Genomic DNA, 22,302 nt, shown 5'->3' on the forward strand with positions numbered 1-22,302 from the left:
TCTCCACCCCCCCAAACACCTCATGACACCTACAAACGACTGAATGAAGAAAGGCTACACTGGCAAGGTCCAGCAATATTACCCACCGCCGGGCCCCTCGCAAGCATCCAAGGAAAGGTAATAAAAAGTTCACTTACATTCTGTTTATTAAAATGGAAGAATCCGTGCGTCCTTATTGTTTTTGCTGTCACTGGTGGTGTTGGTGTTCAGGAGCATTTGTTTGATCCCCACACCATCCATCCACTTCTATGCAGCTTTGAAATAGTAGAAGAGAAAGGCATAAAGTGAAATCCAGATTAGGCAGCCTTGGTATATACCAGTCCCTGACGTTGGCTACTAGGCAAAACCCTTGGACCCAAAAACACACGTAAGTACTGGTTACAGATTACGCGCGGTTTCCTGCTATTCTACTTTCATAGAAGATTGTCTGGGTGTCTCCTGTCTCCACCACTGTGGGCGCTGCCGTGTTGGCAGGTGCATAGGCTTTAACATATACCTACTTGAGATCAGCTTGAAAGCTGATGAAAGAGCTACATTGCGCTTTAGGTGAAGGAAAGTCACTTGTGCGTTTAATGTGTTCAGCGATGAATGCAGTCAGTAAACATTGACTCGGAGAATGCATTACTGCTTTCGCTGTGTGCTAAATGTTTAACAGGTTTACTCAGACAGCCAGGCCACGCTCACATTATAGCTCCTAGGTTGTGGGAGTGTAGATTGGCCCGCTATATAAGACCCTGCGGGATGCCCTCTCTTCACTGGGCCCCGTCCAGCCTAAGACCTGCTATATACAGTATACATTCAGACCGTCACATTTAAGAATGTGTGCAACATTCTTACAACATTGTTTTCCACTGTGTGAGTGTACAGTGAGACGGGCGTGGCCTTTGTTCGGGGTGTGACCCTGGGAGTGGGGCTTTGGATCTCCTGCTGTGCTTACACCTACCCGCCCCTACAACTACAAGGTACTCATCTGACGCCAACATTGTATCCTTTTGAGGGCTTAATTGGAGCCCAGCTGTGTAGTGTTCACACTAGTTGGAAACCATACTTGTTAACTTCCAAAAGAGGTGCGGCCTAACAGCCAGAACTGCCAAATTTGGAGCTTGGGAACAAGGTTCAAGTCTCTTGGCTCAACATCCTGTGAATCTGGGCAAATCACTTAATCTCCTGTGCCTACCAAAAAAATGAATGTGCCCTTGTGTAATGTTTAATATGTATTTGTTTTTATAGAGCGCAAACTTTACCCAAAGGTGTTGGAGCCCTTTACAATATAGAACCAGTTACATTACATTAGGACATGTAACTAACTCTTGGTGCTCATGTAAAGCGCTCCAATACCCTGGAGTCAAGTTCTCACAATATAAAACTGAATAAAAATAAAAGAATATATAAATATAATACACATCATCATGCGAGGAGTGGAAACCAGGAGTGGGTGGGATCTGGAAAGTGGGCAGGGCCTTTCCATTATTACCTTCCAAGCTATGAGAGTGCTTTTGAGGGCGTGGGGGTACAAAGAGAGCTGCTCTAACCACCATGTGGGAAGTTGGCCTGATATATGATGTTCCAATTCTGGAACCACCTTGTATCAGTCCAAACAATCCCTTATGGTGTCTGGTTGTAAGTCAACCTTATAGACAAGCTATCTTAATGGTAGCATAGACTAAGTAGCCTTAAAGGCTAAACTCAAGAGGTCGTGTTAAGCGAGCTGTTTTACCAATCACAATCCTGTAATATCAAATGAAAGGACACCACACAAGTATATATTATAAAAATATGTGTTTTTTTCTAAAATAATCCCCAGTACTCTTTATGAGCAAAGGAGCACGAGCGTTAAATCAAAAGCACAGTGTAACCTACAAAGTTGCACAATTATGGATGAGGGCGGGTGGCCACTCAAACCATATATTAAGAAAGTGGTATAAGAGATACCAATCGAACAGTGGTTAGGCCTAGGGCCTAGGGAATCGCTGGGAGCAGTCGGGACAAGCAAAGCTGAAGTCGGGAAAAGCCAGCGGGATTCGGGTGCAGCGCTTAAAGCACAAGCATGCACCAATGTTAAGTCAATGGTGCGTAAAAGTTACACAGATAGAGTTTTAGGATACTTCCGCTGAACCTAGATGGACAAAACTTTAGACACAGACCCTAGAGGTGTGTACCAGTGTGGGAACACCGGCGTTGCAATGTTACCTCACCCACAGGAAGCTGGTGCATAGGGTCGAAGTGGCGTCTGGTTTTGTCACGCAGGTTCTTGGTGCTTGAAGCTGAAGATGCTGCAGGCGATGTGAAGGAGAAGTGTCCGGTGTGATCAAAGGGTGGATCAGAGTAGAAAAGTACCTGAAAGCAGAGGGGACAGAGTCTGGGTCACTCAGCAGTGACCAGGGTGGAACCAGGACGGAACCAGGCAATGTCGGGCGCAATCAGGTGGTTGTCGAGGAGCTTCTCTCCGCTGCCACGTGGGCTCTGGGGCATCTGCGACGTCCAGGAGCGGGTCACGAGCTGTCCCATGCAGGCTCTCACCGTCGGCGCTGTCGGCTTCAAGATCGGAGCAAACAACACTTGGCAAGAGCAATCCACGCAGGACTGGAAGATTGCTTCTCACTCGGACCAGGAGGGTCAGAGCGGGTGCTCCTTTTCAGAGGAGCTGGTGCAAGTTTGGAGCAACCAGAGTCGCAAGTCGTATTTAGGTTTTCGCTGGCACAGGGGCCACAAGCCAGCTGGCAAGTGACCGGGCCAACGCATCGAGCCAAAGAAAGCAGAAGGGCCCCACGCAGCACTCGTCGAGTGTAGAGGGGTGAGATTCGGTGCAAGAGTGGCTCAGGGTTGGGGCTTCTCAAACCCCGGTGTACAGCTTCGAGGGTCACTCGTGGGCTGCACGGTCAGCGTCTCGTGGTCTTTTCAAGATGGCGTGCCCCACACTTCCGGTCGTCTCCAAGGGTCAGAGCTCTGCAGGGACTGTGGATCGGGCTGTAAGAAGGCAGGCAAGCTTGATCTCGTCGATCTTTGTCGCTCGAGTTCCGGCGGGAACTGTAACAAAGCAGACGTCGAGGTGCTGGATGGTGCCTGTTTGCACAGGGTGGTCACTCCTTGACCACAAGGGAGATTCTCAGTCTTCTACGTTGAGTTGGATGTCGAAGGGTCCAGACGTTTCGTTTCAAATGTTTCATCAGGATAATCTGAGTGCGTTGGCACTGCTCCCATTCTTATACCAATCTAGGGGGCTGGATTACCTGCTAGGTCCCCTCCTATGGGTGGGACCCAGGAAGGGGGTGGATACACCCCTTTCCTTTGATCCAGGCCGCGCTGGGACAGGGGCTGGTGTGCCCCAGAACCAGTTTGGCTGGATTATGCAAGGGGCAGCCTTGTGCTCCCCAGGCAGTGTCTGGTTTCTTTCAAACCTCCCTGCTACAATCCACTATCTCCTGTCTGGGGTGGTGTAACATCTCCCTGCGACAGGAAAGCCTTTATCCAGGCCTCCTCTGCTGAGTTTCGGTCGGCAGCAGGAGGTCAGACTTGTGTCTGTGGCAGAAGCATCCATTTTGTGGATCTGAGGCCCTTTTAAAAATCAACCGCGTTTCAGTAAAGTAACATGTCTTCTCCCTCTAGAGGGGTGGAATGCTATCCTCGTCGACTGAACTGTCGAGGGGATAGTATTCCAAATCGTATGACACCTTACACGACATGTTTTGAGAAAGCCAAACCAAAGTTGCTATATAACCGCGAGGATTATAATGCACTTAATAGTATATGGTTTGGCATTATCCCGGAACAGCTTAGGGAGTTGTTCCCGACAGCTGCAGACAGGCTCAGCTCATGACCGAGCTCCATCTCACATTAAACCACGCACTCTGCCTTCAGGATTGATAAGGCCTTCCATAGGAGTGGCTCACAGGTTTATATGTGTCCAGATATAGGTTTAGATATAGGTATACTATGGCTAAGCAAGGGGTGATTACACCAACTTGCCCCAGCTGAGTGATCAGCCAGTTGTGTCAATTTAAGAACCAGCCAGGGGTGGCAAAAGCTATGCTTCAGCCCCTGGCAGGCCTTGGTGGTACCTATGCCCTGAGCACCTATAGTGCATGACAAGGAGTCCATTTCCAATTGTGGTATGTACCTATAGCACATGTATTACGAATTTAGAGAGAACAGCAGGCTGGGGGTCTGATTAGCAGGCCCAGAGCCTCAGTAAGTCGAAAACCAGTGAAGCAAAAAGCAAAAATTGGGGTGACCATAGGATAGCAGACCCTACTCTCCTACACACCCTTTTAAAAAACAAAGAGACTTTCAGGGCTAAATGTGATGTCGCTGGGAGGTCGCAAAACCCAATTAGCATCAGCTGTACCCCACCTCAACACAATGAGTTGGAAACCCGCTCTCTGCACGGTTTCTCGCTCACGTTGTCTACCATTGTGCGACACCAGATCCACAACCAGTGACCGTGCAATCTGACCAGATATCATGTGAAACACAGTGACGCCGTGACTCGGCGGGTCTCAGAAACGTGTGCTTGTGTCTCTTCAGCGAGTGGCGCCGAGATGAGGCAAGAAGTGTGGCACACAGTCGTATGCCTGACATGCGCAATTCGCAGGGGCCTCTCAGCACATTTTTCTGGGAAACGCCGACATTTTGTGTAACTCCTCCAAGTGCAGGATATGAGGCCGGCCTGCGCTGGCACAATCAACGCTTATCTCATGGAAGCAATCTTGCTGCGTTCAGCTCAGTCTCAAATGTCTTTATTTACTTTACCCCGAGGTCCTTATTTATATTTTTTGGCTTAGTTGTTGACCAGCACTTATTTCTTTAGTGCACTCTGTGCCTAATGTGCCATGACGAGGGAGGAAAGCCGCCCTGTTTACAATTAACGCAAGCAAGAGACGCGGGCGTGATAATTGGGAACAGATGGCTTGATGCTGGCTCTCACAAGCCGTAGGTGGATACAAAGGTGGGACACATGGGCGTAGGAAGTGTGGGGGACGCGGGGGACATATCCCCCACAGATTTTTGAGTGGGGGGGACACGGGGGACAAGGGTGGGGGGGCGAGGGGACAAAAGAATTTCCCCTCTCCCTTCTGTTGGTCGCAGGGCCATTAGCGCGCGAAAGCGCTACCTAATGGCCCTGTACTTGACCCGTGACCTCACCTCCCTGCAGTCAAAGAGGAAACCTGCCCTTTGTTATTCTGCAGTAAGGCTGTTACTACTGAAGATCTTCAGTCACACGCATTCAGTCAACCTGTATCTCATGTCCCTCCTCATGTTTTAGTGTTTTATTCCCATAATCAGCGGATGTTTACAAATGCGCCTCATAAAACACTCATTTAAAAGTGACCGTTGTGTTTAAAAATAGGCTTTACTTTGCTGAGCCCTAATTTGAGTTTTAATCTAGTCTCGTTGATTAGCTGGTGGTTCCTTCAGCCATCCGCACTACGGCTCCTCTCCCAGTTATCCAATGAGGGGAGCTAGCGCGACGCCCCACAAGCATTCATGACAAACAAATGTGGGTGTTCGCACTTTTAAAGATAAAAGGTAGAGCACAGATGCTTTTGCTCAGTACATTAATATTGCAAGCAGTGTGCCTCTGATCTACTCATTCGAAACAGAAAATCAAGGTAACCATGCACATGCTGCATCTAGTGCCAGGGACCCTAAGGTATTGGAGGCTCAAATGATGTGGCAGAGTTGACTAAATTATGTGAGACGTAAAAAATGTAATTATTTTGCATACTATTCAGTCCCAGTGCATGATGGGAACAGGGCAAACCAAACTACCAAGCCAATTCTTATAATGGGAAGGAAACAAGCTTCCGGAGACCGGTTTCTGGCATTTCAGCCGTCGTCTGCCCGGCTTGCTTGAATCCTGATGGTGCAATGAGCAAGCTCACTGGATCAAGCCCTGATCTTTGGACTGGGTAAGAGTGGTCTTCTTAATTCAGACACTCTGTTCATCACCACCCCCTTTTCTGAATCGTTTTTGGCCACTATAGGTGTGGCAGGGTATACTCAGACATGAGTCCCTTGCTCACTGTACCATCAGGATTCAAGCAAGCCGTGCCGACGACTGCTGAAATGCCAGAAACCGGTCCCCGGAAGCTTGTCTCCTTTCCGGTGAAGAATTGGCTTGGTAGTTTGGTCTGCCCTGTTCCCATGATGCACTGGGCCAGGGACAGACTAATTTGCATGTAGCCAGGTTCTGAGCTGGGATGGTGCAGTGAGCTAAATAACGGTGATGGATCAAGCCCTGATCTTTGGACTGGGTAACAGTGGTCTGCTTAATTCAGACACTCTGTTCATCACCACCCCCTTTTCTAGTAGAATGAACAAGCATTGCTTTTTTTGTGCCTTAACTCAGTTTCGATTTTAAATGCCTGTGTTGTTTGTTTTGATTTTCCTGTTGTGTGACTGATGACGTACAAGCCACGTACCCCCAGAGTATAACTCTGCTGCTGAAGCCACGTTAATGAAGTGCAGCCACCAACACCTGTCTACGTTAGCAGGCCAAACTGTGGGAAGTAGCCCAGAAGGCCAGTTCATGGCATAAACACATTACTCCAGCAAGTGCTCAACCCTCTGAGCTTTCTTGCTGCGGACACCCTATCTGTACATTGTAGGAGACAGAGACTATTCCTCTGGGTAAAGAAAAAGGAAATTGAAAAAATATATTTTAAAATGTCGTCTTTACCTATGAGTTTCTCTCTAAAATCACGGAAGAAAGTGTGGCTTCGTGCCCCTTATGGAAACAAAGGCCAGTGAGCTGTTTAGTAATTTCTCAAAGTTGCAGAGAAGCATCTGGGGAGATTTTAGGCGTCTGGGGAGATTTTTAGGCATGTCTGGCTACCATCAGTCCCCAACACTCTCCCCAAAACATATGGACTTTAAAAGTATAGTGTCTATTTTATAATGCAAATCACAATCTGTTGGATCCAGTATGTATTATATCTTGTATTTAACTGCCTGTGTCTGCATATGTGCACAGAACTTTAATAAAGAACTGCCTCTGAAAGACTTGATTAATATCATGGTACACATTTGTTTTTAACAGTACAATCAGGTTACAGGGGCACCATACTAGGGCCCTTCCTCTCCTGGTACCTTTCTACAGTTAAGATCTTATTAGAGTTTCTCGTTGCCCAAATGGGTGTAATTGCAGGTATTTATATGTTTCCCTGGTCTTGATTTTGCTCATGAGAATGTGTCACTCATAGTTGTTGAAATGTCACTCATAATTACACTGAAATTATGAAAATGTCACACATATCAATCTGAAACCTTGGCAGCTATGTAAGGCTTGGCCAGTCTGGGAAGGGCAGAGAAAGAAAACAACTCTGTCTCTTTTCTTTCATGCCCAGAGAAGGCAAGGACAGTGTCCGCTTCTCCTGCTCTGCCTCTGGTAGCTTCCCCCCCCCCCCTCTCTCTCTCTTTATTCCTCCCTCTCTTTCTGTATCTTTCTCGCTTATCCTTAAGTGCTGATTTCAAAAGACAGCTGTTACATACACTCTCTTGCCTCTCCTTTTCTTTATTTGTTCCCAGGTGAAATGGATCCAAAAACGAGCAGAACACTTTGGCTGGAAATGTCCTCCTGTTCCGACAGGGTTCTATCCCAAAGTACAACCTTGGGCGGAGAGAAAAAAGTATCAAAATAAGAAAAATAACCAAATAAAGCAATACAGAGTGATCAGCAGACAGGCCAGATTATTATTTACACCCATGCACCTTAGCGCTGCTTTACAGAGTTTTCCAGTGAAGCGCTACTTTCTTTTTATCTTCTTTCTTTGAACAACATTGTTTTCCCAGAGTGGGGAAGTGCACCATTCATAAAGGGACTGCACTACCTGGTTGAGGGGTGGACTGGAAAACGTTTAATATGAGCGTTTTCAACTGTTATAATTATTTTAGCCTATAAAATGTGTACAGCAGCTCTGTGTTGAAGGATTTGGTCCTTTTTAAACCAAAGTGCTTACATTTTGAAAGGATATAAGCAATGGACATTGAAACGGGTCCCTTCCTGGTCCTGTAGTCATATCCTGAACTTTTCAAGCAAAATCACTTACTAATTTCTGAATAATGAGTTTAAAACCGTTAAGGTAACCACGTTGTTACATGCTGCTTACATTTCACATGCTTTGCTCATCCTTGCATTCGGTGTTTGCTTTTTATAGGGTGTTACGTTTTTTTCAGAAAGCATTTTTATCTTGTCCAATGCACAATTTGAATTGAATCTCAGCGCAATTGGGTTGTAGCTGAAGGCAGTGCCAGTTTCTCCCAGTGGGGCAGTATGGCGTTCAGAGGGGGAGAGGATGTGGCACTCTGGCCAGAGCTGCCAAATTTGGAAATGGAGCACCATTTTCAGCCTTCATGACCAGTCCTTCCTGACAGAGCTCATTCGGATGCTACACTTTAGAAGGCCCAATAGACCTTAGAAGCCCTGGTGTCTGAGCACCAGCAGGTGGACCCTAATGGTGGCAAGTGTGGGTTAGCCTTGAAGGCCTGTCCACCACAATCCATGCAGTTCACCTCCAGTCTTGTGAGCAGGCATACGTAGAAGCACACACTAGAGCGACAGTGACTCTGTCACTGAGGTCACAAGGCCCTTGAGGCCAGTCCACCTCGTCCATTGGTACCTCCATTGGACTTTTTCAGCTCTAGTAGTACAACTTACCAGGGGTTGGTAATGTTGGATTTGCATGCACATTAAACTTAGGGGGTGATTATAATGGTGGTGGGACTGCCACATCACCGCGTCGTTGACAGTCCCACCGCCATTGATGACTGCATTACTGCCCGCCATATCACAATATCGGCGGTTGCTGGCAGTCGGAGAGACCAATCGCCACGCACACTTCTCCCTTCCATAGGGAAGGGAGAAGGCTGGGATCCTTGTGTCTTGCAGAAAGGAGAGACAAGTGTGTATCTGCTCTTCAGGAAGGATATACAATGCAGAAAGGGCCAGAATAGCCACTCTGGCATTACCTTTGTGGGCTGCAAGCTAATGACGCTTAATTTAAGTTGGTGTCTGCAGGTGAGGCGTAACTGTATTCTTTGTTAGAGACCGGTACATTATTTAAACCATCAGACTAAAACCGAACAAGAGAAAGGCATCAAGAGTTGTTGGCAGAAGGAGGAAGGGAAATATGGAAAACAGAGATAAAGGAGAAAGCAAAGGTGAGAAAGTACCTGGAAGAGTGAGATAATGTGGAGGGAGAGTATGTTGGTGGATAAAGGAGGCAGGTGATGAAATCAGACAGCCTTGGTATTCAACAACCCAGCTCCGCCACAGATTCCCTCACTACCACCACCCTTTAATAGTGCTGCCCAAGTCTCCATAACCACTCTCTCAGATGCATTTAATTAGTTATATAGCGCCACTCATACCAGTGCAGGGTGTCAACACTTTACATCATTCACACTACACAGAGGCAGTCAATCATAGGTGTGTAAATCTGTGTATAGGTAATGGTAAATAAAACTACAGAGTGTAGGAGTCACATGTCATCCATACTTGTAGACAGTGTTGTTTAAGAGTGCTTGGTCTGGATGTTGGAAAGTGGGTTATTAGTAGGGGCAAATGTATATCTGTCCCCGGCAATAAGGACACTACCTCAATATATAGCTCCGTACCAGTCTTCGAAAAGTATTCTCATGCTCAACCCTTGGTTACTTGGCTGTGAGCAGGTATGTAAAGCATTTAAACACCAATTCAGTAAGTAATTAAGACACAACACACAATAAAAATCCAACACCAATTTATAAAAATACAAAATATTTTTTTCTTTAAAATGAAAAAAATCCAATGTAGGGAACCGGGAATATGACTTTCAAAAAATTTAGCATGATGTAGCACATAGAAACGCATATCCCCTTTTGGTATATCTGGTCACGCTGGACCTGCTCAAAGTCAAAGTTTCAGACCAACCATGATGAAGCCCTGCGGGACTACTCCTTGCGGTAGGTCTCGGTCAAAGTTTTTACCTTCTGACTTAGAAACTTTTCTGGAGCTTTTCTTCACGGGGTCCGTTGAAGCTCTCAGCCAACCCTGATTCGCTGAGGGTTCGCCGCCTTCCCTTGCAACGAAGTCCCGGTCAAACTTATGGAAGTCCAACCTCCGAAGCTTTCCAGCCGTACGAGTTAGGGATGCAGGCTGGCACACAGTTGATGGTGGGTGGCTTGGCTCTCATGGTTGGCCCCGGTCACCTTTTCTAAGTTTGAAATTAGAAATGTTTGCAGAGCTTTTTCTTGCATGGTCCCTCAATGCTTTTCACTAGGCCGGATTCGGTGAGGGTTCACCAGCTTGGGATTCTGCCTACGCCCGCCTGGAGCTTTTCAGCCAGAGGAACCTGGGCGGCAGGCCAACTCATGGTTAATGGTTGTCGGCTTGGCTGGCCAAAGTGAGTCGGTCCACTTATGGAGCTTTTTACCAAAGTTGCTCCAAACTTCTCCAAACCTCTTGAACTTCTTCCTGAAGTTTTTCAAAGGGTCTCAAAGTGTCCAAAACTTACTCCAAGGGTCTGGAATATCCAAGATGGTCCTTGAAATGGACTTCAGTTACCACAATCCACTTGGACAAACCCCTTTCAAATTAACTGGTAGTGCTCAAGGCTGGGGGTTCTTGGTGGTCTAGGTGTGCTCTGTTAACCTTCAGCTTGCAAGGAGTCCACTCTTTAGACTTTTTGAAGCAAGGTAGTCCATAGGACTGTAATTCCAGATTGTGCAACAGGCACAATCTTCAGAGTCCAGGGCTTGGTTGGTGCAAATCAAACTCCTCAGCAGGGACCCTTCTTCTCCCAAGTTTGAAGCAGCATCATCTGAGAGGCTTTGTCCCTTTCAGATACGGATTCCAAGTTCTCTGGGTCTAGAAGAAGGACACTGCTGTCCAATGAGGTGCAGGGGAATTCTCCAGGGTATGACCACATCCTCTAAAGTGTGGCATTATTTTCCCAAAGAGCACAATTTCTCCAAAATTCATCATGGCTGATTTTCCAGCAGAGGGAGCAGAACTAATAACTAAACCAGCCTACAGGATGGCTTCATCTACCTAGGTCCACTCCCCTTATACCTGGGAATTCCTCCTTAATCCCCTCATCCGACTGTGGGGAGAGAGATGTAAATGAAAGTGATTACCCCAGCTTGTCTCCTCTATCCCTTGAAGAGCATTATGTACTACCCCTCCCCCTGGCTCTGGCATTCCCATGACCAGCAACCTCTACTTCCAGATATGCCTCCTAACTCCAGGGGTCATTTATCACCTCTTAAAACAGCCAGTCCAATCCACTTGCCTCTGACCAATCAAGGCAGGGAACTAGAGGGCTGAATTGTGGCTTGCAGACAAGAAAGTCTTAACTTATTGTCTGTACATTTTAGAATAAATTCAACAATACCACATTGTTGCATTTATCATTAACATTCTTCTGAGTCTTTTAATCCTAGTTGTATGGCTTTCCTTTCTCCAGTTATTAATTAATAACCTCTTGCAACGTTAACCTATGGGCTGGGGATCTGCAATGGAAAAATTAACTGGCCAATTGATCCAATACCAGGGTCTATATGAGGATCCTCCTTATACCTACAGGACCACCACCCCTAGAATACATAGGAAAGACTTTAGGGGTTCTGATTATATCAAAATATTGCAGATCCTCACTTCACAGTGCTCCTAGCACAAAAGCCGATTTTGGGAAGCACTTGCAATTTCACTAAACCCAGGGCATATAACACTCATTTTATAAGGGTCCTCCTCGTAGATACCTTACCTCTAACCCCTGGGACACCAAGGGGAACCCCTGGGGATACCTAATATGCCCCAACATTGTAGTTTATCAATTTGTAAGTGCCCCAAACCCAAAAGTCAAGGCACAATTTGCATTTTAAAAGCAGTCCTCCAACATGGGCCTGCTTTTAAACTGACCTCAGGCTACAGCAGTGCACACATGCAAGTGCAGGAAGGGCTGCTGGCCTTTAAACCACTATGCCCTTATATATACTAGGGACCTAAAGGTAGTTTAAATCTGCATGCCCTATTATGTACTAGGGCCTTTGTAGGAGAAGTCATGTCAATCATAGGGGTACTCTAACCCGTAGTGCACCCTAGTGTATGTAGGTGTTTTTACTGTATTTCTTAGTGTCTCTTTCAACATAGCACTGGCCCTGGGCCTGGTTAGTCAGAGGCCAGGGTCAGCCAGAGTCAAGTACCACCAGTACCGTCAGCAAAAAGTTTGGGATTGCCCAGGGCACAGATCGCTTTGCAACACTAGAGAAGCACCAACCCAGAATTTAAAACATAACACCATGGTTGGGGGTTCTCTTTAATAATCAGAATTGATTTCCATCCTAATGAACCCATTTTCCAACCTTCGGATAATGAAAGACTGGGTAAAAATCATAACGTTCTAATCTATACCTTGCAGTTTTCATGCAGCTCTTTGATGACGGTTAATAGCTCACTATTCAATGTTAGGATTTTAACTTATAAACTGCAAATAGCAAAAGAATCTCTCAGACAAAAGCAGTAACTCACTGACCTATTTACATTATATGCATTTTTTGATCTGCGTGGTACATGTTCTTTGCAGCAGGCATATTAACACGTGGTTACGTTACCATGTGACAAAACTTCCAGTAGTCAGACCTCTGATCTCTCTCAATAAAGATCATTAATCACCAAAGTTATGTTCACATTTTAATTGTTGCCTGAAAATTGCTGGAGACCAGGAATGCAGCAGCAGGTACTTTTCAAACCATAATGCACTTACAAACATGACGCCCTCACCCGAAGTCAGCAACCTTTTTTGCTTGGTGCATGAAGATGCAAGATTCATATACATGTTTTTTTAACATTAGGTCTGATTACTATGTGAATGTAAATAACAATAAAGCATACATGCAAACTGTGACTACATGCCTGCTTTTCTCAATATTTCACTTCAAAACTATGCAACTGTATTTGTTTAACGGGCGGTGATTTTTTTTATAGGGTCAATGGAAAATCTACAAGGTTGCCCCTGTCCCCCCCAGAATTTTAGTGTCTCCTACGCCCCTGGTGGGACATGCACTTGCCTTTGCCCAATTGCGTGCTGTCTTTTTAGGAAGACTCGCGCAAAGCCCAATAGCGTGTGAGCACCATATGCACGAGCTTCAAGAAAAGCTGTAGCGATTCTAAGAGGCCCTCTCCTAAAATGTGGGGTACGATACCTATGAGAACAGTTTCTCCCTAAAATGGGGGTATATAGCAGGTGAATTTTGATGCTTGCTGCGCCAAAATGTACCTGTCCTGAGATTTCCTGGGCATTTTTCTCCCTTTAAATTATTTACGTTTAACCTGCTAGAATTTAACGGGGAAAAATCATAATTCCTATCTCGGTAATTATTAACCATCATTTTAATGAGGCTTCTTGGAGTTGGTTTCCTGCTTATTTGGAGGCTCACCTTGCCTTTATAAAATAAATTATGGGGTTTTCATCCTCTCACCTATCCTTTGTATTACAATTTCTTTGACATCCGTTATTAAAGTGGCTCAAAACGCAGTTTTCTTTCTGTCACACGGCGGCAGTGTTGCTCTGTGTTTGGAATAAGAACCTTTTAAAACGGAGCAGCTTAATCCGTTTCCGAAATACTGCTAGTACATTAAACTGTAGCAAGTTTCTTGGATTAGTTTTGGTGTGACGTTTCGAAAGTGTTATTTGTAAACATGTTTTGCTTGCATGTCAAGGATTTGCTTAATATACAAAGTCGAACATTAAGAAAAGTTCACTACATTAAAATATATATATTTTATTTTTTTCTATGTTTCCTGATAATTTTTCGTGAACGCCACTGCATCAATTAAGTGTGAAGCGAGTACTATTTATTACCATATCGAAAACTGAAGTCCAATCTCTGCCTATAGTACTGGAAAAAAACTGTCGACGTTTAAATCCCTTATTTTTCTAATAAACGTTTTTCGGCAGGAACAAAATAACCTTTTTTTTTTTCTGTTGAAATACGGGCGCTTAGATGGGAGGGTAAAAGGGCAAATTGTTTTGCAAGCATAAAAGCCGCAGAAAATGAAAAACAACGTCTCTGGTAAGAGGGGACAGTATTTTGAATTGACAACTAGAGGGATTGATGAACACTGCCACGTTTAATGTTGTGCATATCAGCAAGATAGACTGTCGGTTCTGAGTGGATAAACAAACGGGGAATTTAGCAGGTAAAGTGGCTGGTAGATCTTACTCAACAATGATACATAAACATATTGCAGTTTGTGAAAGGCATTGCGTATTTAAAATTTTGAGTTTCCTAGTTGGAGGATGAAATGGAAGGATAAAAGCAGAGTCCTTTTTAGGTCTCGTAGACCTATTGTCACCGAGTTCGCTCTGAAGGGAGATAGAGCTGTGCACGAGCCGACCAGGGTCTGTGCACGAGCCGACCAGGGTCTGTGGACGCACCGACGCAGGCCGGCCGAAGGCAAGCACACACACGTGCACACGCAGACACCCGCGCACGCACACACCACCTGCAACTTTCACACATGTTTATTAATTTCCCCCAAAGTGTCCGCTTTTGTTTCTTTCGCTCCACACGTGTGCTCCCCTCCCTCTCGGTGATCCAGGGGCCCGGCTTGCATAGGAATCCCTCTCTAGGTCGTCACAGGCACTCACCTCGCTCTTGGTTATGCAGTGTCTCGCTAGCTTCACAAAGGCAAAGTTGCCCATCCCCAGCGTGCTCTCGATGTTGTAGAAGGCCACCCACACCGGGCTGCGCTGGGGGTGCCCCGGGGGCTCTCCCATCACTATGCTGGGGCCGGGGAGCAGCGGAGGCGGCATCGGGGTGCGGGAGCCTGGGGAAGCGGCTCGAGCAGCTCCGGCTCTGGCGGCCGAGCTCAGCCTCGGCCGGTGGGGGGGGGGGAGGTCACCGACGCGCAGGTCGGTGAGCTGGGGCTCACCGACCTGCGCGTCGGTGAGCCCCAGCTACTTCCGGTCCGGCTTGGTGACTTACTTCTGGATCTCGAAGCCTTCTCCTGGCACTTCCGCTGCACGTTGGAGAAGACGGCGCGGGACCAGGAGCGCTTCCGTTTGTAGGTCTGCGGCATGGTGTCCTTGGTGAGCACGGCATAGGGGCTTGTGTGGGGCGGCAGGAGGGAGAGGCACGTGTTACACCACATGTCTGCAGAGGGCCATCATAGAGCAGGAAACGCAAGCACACATGCCACGAACACACTTCACACAAGCGCACATCACACAAGAACACATACCCCCAAGCACCCATCCCACAAAGGACAAACTAATAAGAGCTTCCATGCAGTGTGGGGTTACGAATATTTGAAGACCGAGGGAGCAGACGTTTCTACTGGAGCACTTAACACTTGTCCGGAGCACCCTATTACTACCCACCCGCTAATGTGTATAACATAATCAAAAGGATTTCCACTGGAATAAATCTAAACATGGTTTGGTACGTTTAGAACGCATTTGAGCAAATTCTTGTGAAACACGGTTGAACGTGAGCGTAGTACAGTCGTCCCAGCTTTCTCCACAAAAGAATGTGTTTTAAGACGAAGTCATATACAACTAATCGGTGATGACAAACACTCCAAGCCCTTTGAACATAAAGACAAGTGCCTCGAGTTTTGTGTGTGCTTTTAATGCGGCAGCCTTTTTTATCCATGCCCACCATACTACCTCTAACTTCCTGCTACCACCTCCCATCTACCCCCCCCCCCCCTTCACCCCCGCCAGTACAGATTGGTTTACAAGACAGCTGTCGGTGCATGGTTTTTCTTTTCTATGCCAGACCGCGCACTCCAATTGCCCCTGCTATGCCCTCTCCCGGAAGTAAAAACAGGAATTCCCGTGCATTGGGAAGGGAGATGCCAGTACCGGCACCTGATGCACGAATCAGCTGATGTCAGCACTGGTAGGTGCCTGTGTATTTTTATATAAACAAACAAAAGGCCTGGGATTTAAAACGCGCTGCAAGAAGAGGTGAAAGCAGCATTCTCCGAGTAATTACGGATGGATTTGTAGTGCCGTGCTGAAAGCGGCCCTGCCAGCGGGAGAACTATCACTGTGCCCGTGGCTGTTTTGAAAAAGGATCATGGAAAAATGTCACGATGGCAGGACTGCCAGCGTTGTTATTACTATGTGGAACCCTGTGTTTTTATGCACATAGACAAAGGTTATGAATGTAAGCGGTACACAGTCACATTACATGTATGTATTTTCAAGATGTACAGGTGTTTAGAAAGCAGTGTAGTTGAAATGCGTAAGGCCTCCATTCCGCTTACGCAACTTTCTCCTCAGACACCATTTGCGCTCCCGGTTTGGGGCGGGGGTGACTGATAGAGGAAGAGGGAGGAATGTACCTGGAAACGTGTCCTGAAACTGCTGCTGCGCTGTGCTCCGTGGATGTGAGTGTAGGGGCCCAAGGACGGAGGAGGCCTCTGGGCTGGGCTCTAGCGCTGCGAAGTACGGGCCGGAAGAAGACTGCAAGTGGGGGGCGTGAGCCCCGGACTGCCGGCTCGCGCTTATTAAGGAGGTGAGATGCAATGCATGGCAGACCTGGCTTACGATGTTACACATGCATTGGGTCCTTAATAAGAAAAAATTTAACTGAAGTGGGTCTAAAGCACCACAACTACTTCCTCTTTTGTAATCGGATGTAAGATTCCACAGCTGTCATTAAATGTCCCGAGGTCCTGCTGTCATGTTAATCGGATACAGGGGTTCCCTCTTCTGGAGTAGCTGAATGCTAGCCTGTACTGCAAGTCTGTGATGCGTCACATGTCTCTTGGATGGTAGTTGGCATAGAAATTGTCTGATGTTTGCAGTGGTGACGAGGCTTCCTTTTCAATAATTGGCATGCTGGTGAGATCACTGCACAAGAGAAGGGGTCGGGCACTGTTGATAGCTAAACGTGCCAACGTTGTAAAGAGGCTCCAATAAAACTCGCTATAGAAAAGTATTGGGCTGAAATATTATTTTGGACAGTCCTAACATAATGTTAAGTATTTGATAATATACATAACTAATAATTACTTCTATAAATAAACTGTAGTACATCTAAACAATAGTTACTTTAGACCTCAGTATTATACGGCTGCCCCCTTACATACTGCCCACTCCAAACTGCCCCCTCACACTCTTCCCCCTCACACTCTTCCCCCTCACACTCTTCCCCCTCACACTCTTTCCCCTCACACTCTTCCCCTCACACTCTTCCCCCTCACACTCTTCCCCCCTCACACTCTTCCCCCCTCACACTCTTCCCCCCTCACACTCTTCCCCCCTCACACTCTGCCCACTCACACTCTGCCCACTCACACTCTGCCCCCTCACACTCTGCCCCCTCACACATTGCTCACTCACACTACTTTAGGGCACACAGCACAATCACACCCCGCACCCTCACACACTGCACCCTCACACACTGCCCCCTCACACATTAGCCCCCACTCGTCACCACAACAACATCCCTCAGCGCCACCACAGCATCAATCTGTGTAACCATTCAACAGCTGGTTCAAATATGTTCTCTCAATGTTTCAAGCTTTATTACAAATGTCACAAAAAAAGTTAATATTTCACTTCTGTTCTTGGATTTTCGTCACAATAAAATACACTGAACATTATCTTCACAAAAGTTATTTACAAATGTTAAGCTATTGCCATTATAAATTACAATAACTTTATTTAAGTATTAATTATTTAAAAGAAATAAAAACCTTTGTTATTTGTAATATTAATACATCTAACTCACGTAAATACAACACATATTGCATTACAAATGCTATAGGTGTCACATTTGCGAAAGGTATAACTATTGACATTGTAAATGACAAAGCTATTAATTTTGCTATTTTCAAAACAACACATAAATAAAAAATTTGTCAGTTACAATACCAATAGCTCAAACTTTCCTAATGCGAGACCTATTGCATTGCAAATGCTTGTTTTTTGTGCTTTTTAAATATGAAGCTTCTAAAACTTTCTTTACGTTCTTGGAGGGGTTGGCCTTTAAGCGCATATTTGTTTGTATTGTTTTTTTATTTTTTATTATGCAGCTGTTGCCGTTATCCTGAAGTATTTGAATGACCAAAACCGGCCTTACAGCACACAAGATGTGTTTGGAAATCTGCAACGTGAACATGGATTTGGAAAAACTGTAAGACTCGACTCTTGCTTTCATACATTGCTCTTGTTTTTTTTTTTTTAATTATGTGAGCCTTTGGGCTACCTATGATGGATGGAAATGTTTGCATGAACTTACCCTGGGCAGCATTTCATTCCATTGGTTTTATTAGCTCATGGTGCGTTTATGGATAAGGAGCAACCATACTCAAACCACTCTTGGCCCTGATGAAAAAGGGATGCTTCAAAGTGGACTGCTTGAGTATGAATGAGGACTCAAAAAATTCTTACTCATTTCGCCTCTTTTTGCCTTTGAAGGGAGATGCCACTTGGGGTCTTTAACGCAGCTTAATTCTGGACCCTGGGCACATAAGAACTAGTTGGTGATATTGGCTTAGACGAGTCAAGCTGCACTCTTAAGGCGTCAGATGAGTGCATGTTGTAAGTGCAATACGTAAGACTGGAGGCACAAAATATTGCATAGAAGATTGTGTTGGACATATAGGCGGGATTTATGTTACAATTTTCGTCCGTTCCCCCACCCACCCCAAGAACACACTACTTGCAGTAGCTGAAGGCCATGCGTAGTGTGCACTGAGGCAGGCACATAATTGAATTATGGTAACTTGATAAAGCATATCCTTACAAACCTTACAGGGCCCTTAAGCGTGTGTGGTTCAATAATCAGCCAACATTATAAATAAAATAAATTCCTGGAAGAAACGTTAATTTGAAAAGATGTATTGTTTATGATCTAAAGCTTAAATACTATTGAAGTTCTAAAGATGCCTAAGCAATCGCGGAGCCTTCCAAAATGTGCCTCATGATCCGAGAGAGGACGTAATAAACTGCACTAGCACCCAGACTTATTGCATAGGTTGTAAAAAGGAAATGCTGCAGTTTCACTGAGCAAAGTTCCTCACTGACATTGCATGAAACTAAAGCCTGCACATCATTACACAACTAGATGTCCTCACTGAAAGCATATTGTGAAGAAAAGATGCAATTCATCTGGTTTACTGCATCGAGATTAAAGGCCGCAGAACCATGGTCCGCTATACATCTCCCAGATTTCATACAGAGGATAGATTGAACATTTCACTATGGTGTAGTGATCAGCAGACATTCAACTGGGTTGTAAGAATGCAGTTCTACTTTCTTCTTTCAGTTTATCCCCAGGTCCCAGCTGGTCTGGAAAACATTTTCCTGCTGCAATAGTTATCCACACTTCTAGGTGTTGCTGCACAGCTATTCTAGCTAGAATAGCTGTGCAGCAACACCTAGAAGTGTGGATAACTATTGCAGCAGGTAAGAAGTTTTGTCTTCAATTGCCAAATTTCATTGTAGAGGAGAAAGGCTGCTGCAGTTTTACTTGCATTGAGTTTGGGTATTTCTGTACATTAGATACACTACTGTTCCTCTCAGCACCAGTTGTTCTTGCTAAGAATGTACTGCTGCTTCACTCGCATACCCTTCCTTGTACACGTTATCTGCAGTAGTTCAGGTCGCACTACCACTGTCGACATGAAGGCACCCTTGCAGATCAATAACAGACCACATTTCCACTGTCCATAAACTGATGTGAGAACATGTGAAGTTGTTGATGATGGCGTTAGTGATGTCATTGGTGCCGTCACTGGTAATATGTATTATATTATCTGTGTGGTCATTTCCAGTTCATTACTTCCATTGTTCTCTTTGAAAATTCACTTGTTAGGACTTGGATTGTAACAGGATTTGGATTGTAACAGGAAATTTGTATGTGTTTTTGCTTGTTTGTTTCCAGGTTCTGGCGACTTAAGGCAAGGAATTGAGAGACTTTACTAGACCGTAGGAAACCTTGCCAATGAAGTATGAGTGTGGGTACATTTAGCAGGAAAATGTTTATTGAAACAATAGGTTAAATGTTGGACTGTTTGGTTTCCTTTCGTACAAAGCCTTTCATTTTCAAGTATTATTTCGAAATAATAAAACCCCCTGGGAATAAATAAAGATGTGTTGTATGTTTTCGAATTGCCACAGTCTCCATTGCTTTGTCTTTTCTTAGTATTGTTATATGTAAAGTCTGAAAAGTTTAGCATTTGCTTCGGAGCACATTCTCGATGGCGTTCGAATATTCCCCCCAGTCCTGTTATATACATTTTTCATATGTGTGTTTTGAGAGGTGTTTAGGTTTATATTTAATCATTATTATTTTTCATGCTAAACAAGCTAATATTTTGGGTACAAATTTTCATTTCACTCGTGGAGACAGACTCACTGCCAAAGGACTCTCTCTTTGCTCTCGTTGCTGATCCCCGCTACAGGAGTAGCCCAGCTTTCCATTTGAAGCCCCGCTGTGCGACCGGGAGCGCGAGGCCGCAGAGGAGGACGAGGCGCCGGCCCCAGGACTGCGAGGACCAGCATACACCATCCTCAGCTGGTCCTCTTCCTGCGAGAGCCGCGCCCCCTTCCAGTGCCCCGCCCCCAGCGAAGCGCTATAACTTCTCGCGGCACCCGCTGCGCGGGTGCCACTCGTGGAGACAGACTCACTGACAAAGGACTCTCTCTTTGCTCTCGTTGCTGATCCCCGCTACAGGAGTAGCCCAGCTTTCCATTTGAAGCCCCGCTGTGCGACCGGGAGCGCAAGGCCGCAGAGGAGGACGAGGCGCCGGCCCCAGGACTGCGAGGACCAGCATACACCATCCTCAGCTGGTCCTCTTCCTGCGAGAGCCGCGCCCCCTTCCAGTGCCCCGCCCCCAGCGAAGCGCTATAACTTCTCGCGGCACCCGCTGCGCGGGTGCCACTCGTGGAGACAGACTCACTGCCAAAGGACTCTCTCTTTGCTCTTGTTGCTGATCCCTGCTACAGGAGTAGCCCAGCTTTCCATTTGAAGCCCCGCTGTGCGACCGGGAGCGCGAGGCCGCAGAGGAGGACGAGGCGCCGGCCCCAGGACTGCGAGGACCAGCATACACCATCCTCAGCTGGTCCTCTTCCTGCGAGAGCCGCGCCCCCTTCCAGTGCCCCGCCCCCAGCGAAGCGCTATAACTTCTCGCGGCACCCGCTGCGCGGGTGCCACTCGTGGAGACAGACTCACTGCCAAAGGACTCTCTCTTTGCTCTCGTTGCTGATCCCCGCTACAGGAGTAGCCCAGCTTTCCATTTGAAGCCCCGCTGTGCGACCGGGAGCGCGAGGCCGCAGAGGAGGACGAGGCGCCGGCCCCAGGACTGCGAGGACCAGCATACACCATCCTCAGCTGGTCCTCTTCCTGCGAGAGCCGCGCCCCCTTCCAGTGCCCCGCCCCCAGCGAAGCGCTATAACTTCTCGCGGCACCCGCTGCGCGGGTGCCACTCGTGGAGACAGACTCACTGCCAAAGGACTCTCTCTTTGCTCTCGTTGCTGATCCCCGCTACAGGAGTAGCCCAGCTTTCCATTTGAAGCCCCGCTGTGCGACCGGGAGCGCGAGGCCGCAGAGGAGGACGAGGCGCCGGCCCCAGGACTGCGAGGACCAGCATACACCATCCTCAGCTGGTCCTCTTCCTGCGAGAGCCGCGCCCCCTTCCAGTGCCCCGCCCCCAGCGAAGCGCTATAACTTCTCGCGGCACCCGCTGCGCGGGTGCCACTCGTGGAGACAGACTCACTGCCAAAGGACTCTCTCTTTGCTCTTGTTGCTGATCCCTGCTACAGGAGTAGCCCAGCTTTCCATTTGAAGCCCCGCTGTGCGACCGGGAGCGCGAGGCCGCAGAGGAGGACGAGGCGCCAGCCCCAGGACTGCGAGGACCAGCATACACCATCCTCAGCTGGTCCTCTTCCTGCGAGAGCCGCGCCCCCTTCCAGTGCCCCGCCCCCAGCGAAGCGCTATAACTTCTCGCGGCACCCGCTGCGCGGGTGCCACTCGTGGAGACAGACTCACTGCCAAAGGACTCTCTCTTTGCTCTCGTTGCTGATCCCCGCTACAGGAGTAGCCCAGCTTTCCATTTGAAGCCCCGCTGTGCGACCGGGAGCGCGAGGCCGCAGAGGAGGACGAGGCGCCGGCCCCAGGACTGCGAGGACCAGCATACACCATCCTCAGCTGGTCCTCTTCCTGCGAGAGCCGCGCCCCCTTCCAGTGCCCCGCCCCCAGCGAAGCGCTATAACTTCTCGCGGCACCCGCTGCGCGGGTGCCACTCGTGGAGACAGACTCACTGCCAAAGGACTCTCTCTTTGCTCTCGTTGCTGATCCCCG

The 22,302-nt window shown here is 47.1% G+C and overlaps 1 protein-coding gene across 1 annotated transcript in view; it reads left to right on the forward strand.

The window, feature by feature from the left end:
- PSMC3IP (PSMC3 interacting protein) overlaps nucleotides 1-22,302 on the forward strand; it is a 59,794-nt gene that overhangs the window by 16,335 nt on the left and 21,157 nt on the right. Inside the window, exon 2 of the mRNA XM_086920485.1 lies at nucleotides 18,032-18,132. Within this exon, the coding sequence (XP_086776611.1) occupies nucleotides 18,032-18,132 (101 nt within the window). The remainder of the gene's footprint in view (nucleotides 1-18,031; nucleotides 18,133-22,302) is intronic.

This window comes from Lissotriton vulgaris, chromosome 5 (genome assembly GCF_964263255.1).
Source record: "Lissotriton vulgaris chromosome 5, aLisVul1.2, whole genome shotgun sequence".
In the NCBI taxonomy this organism is placed as follows: domain Eukaryota; kingdom Metazoa; phylum Chordata; class Amphibia; order Caudata; family Salamandridae; genus Lissotriton; species Lissotriton vulgaris.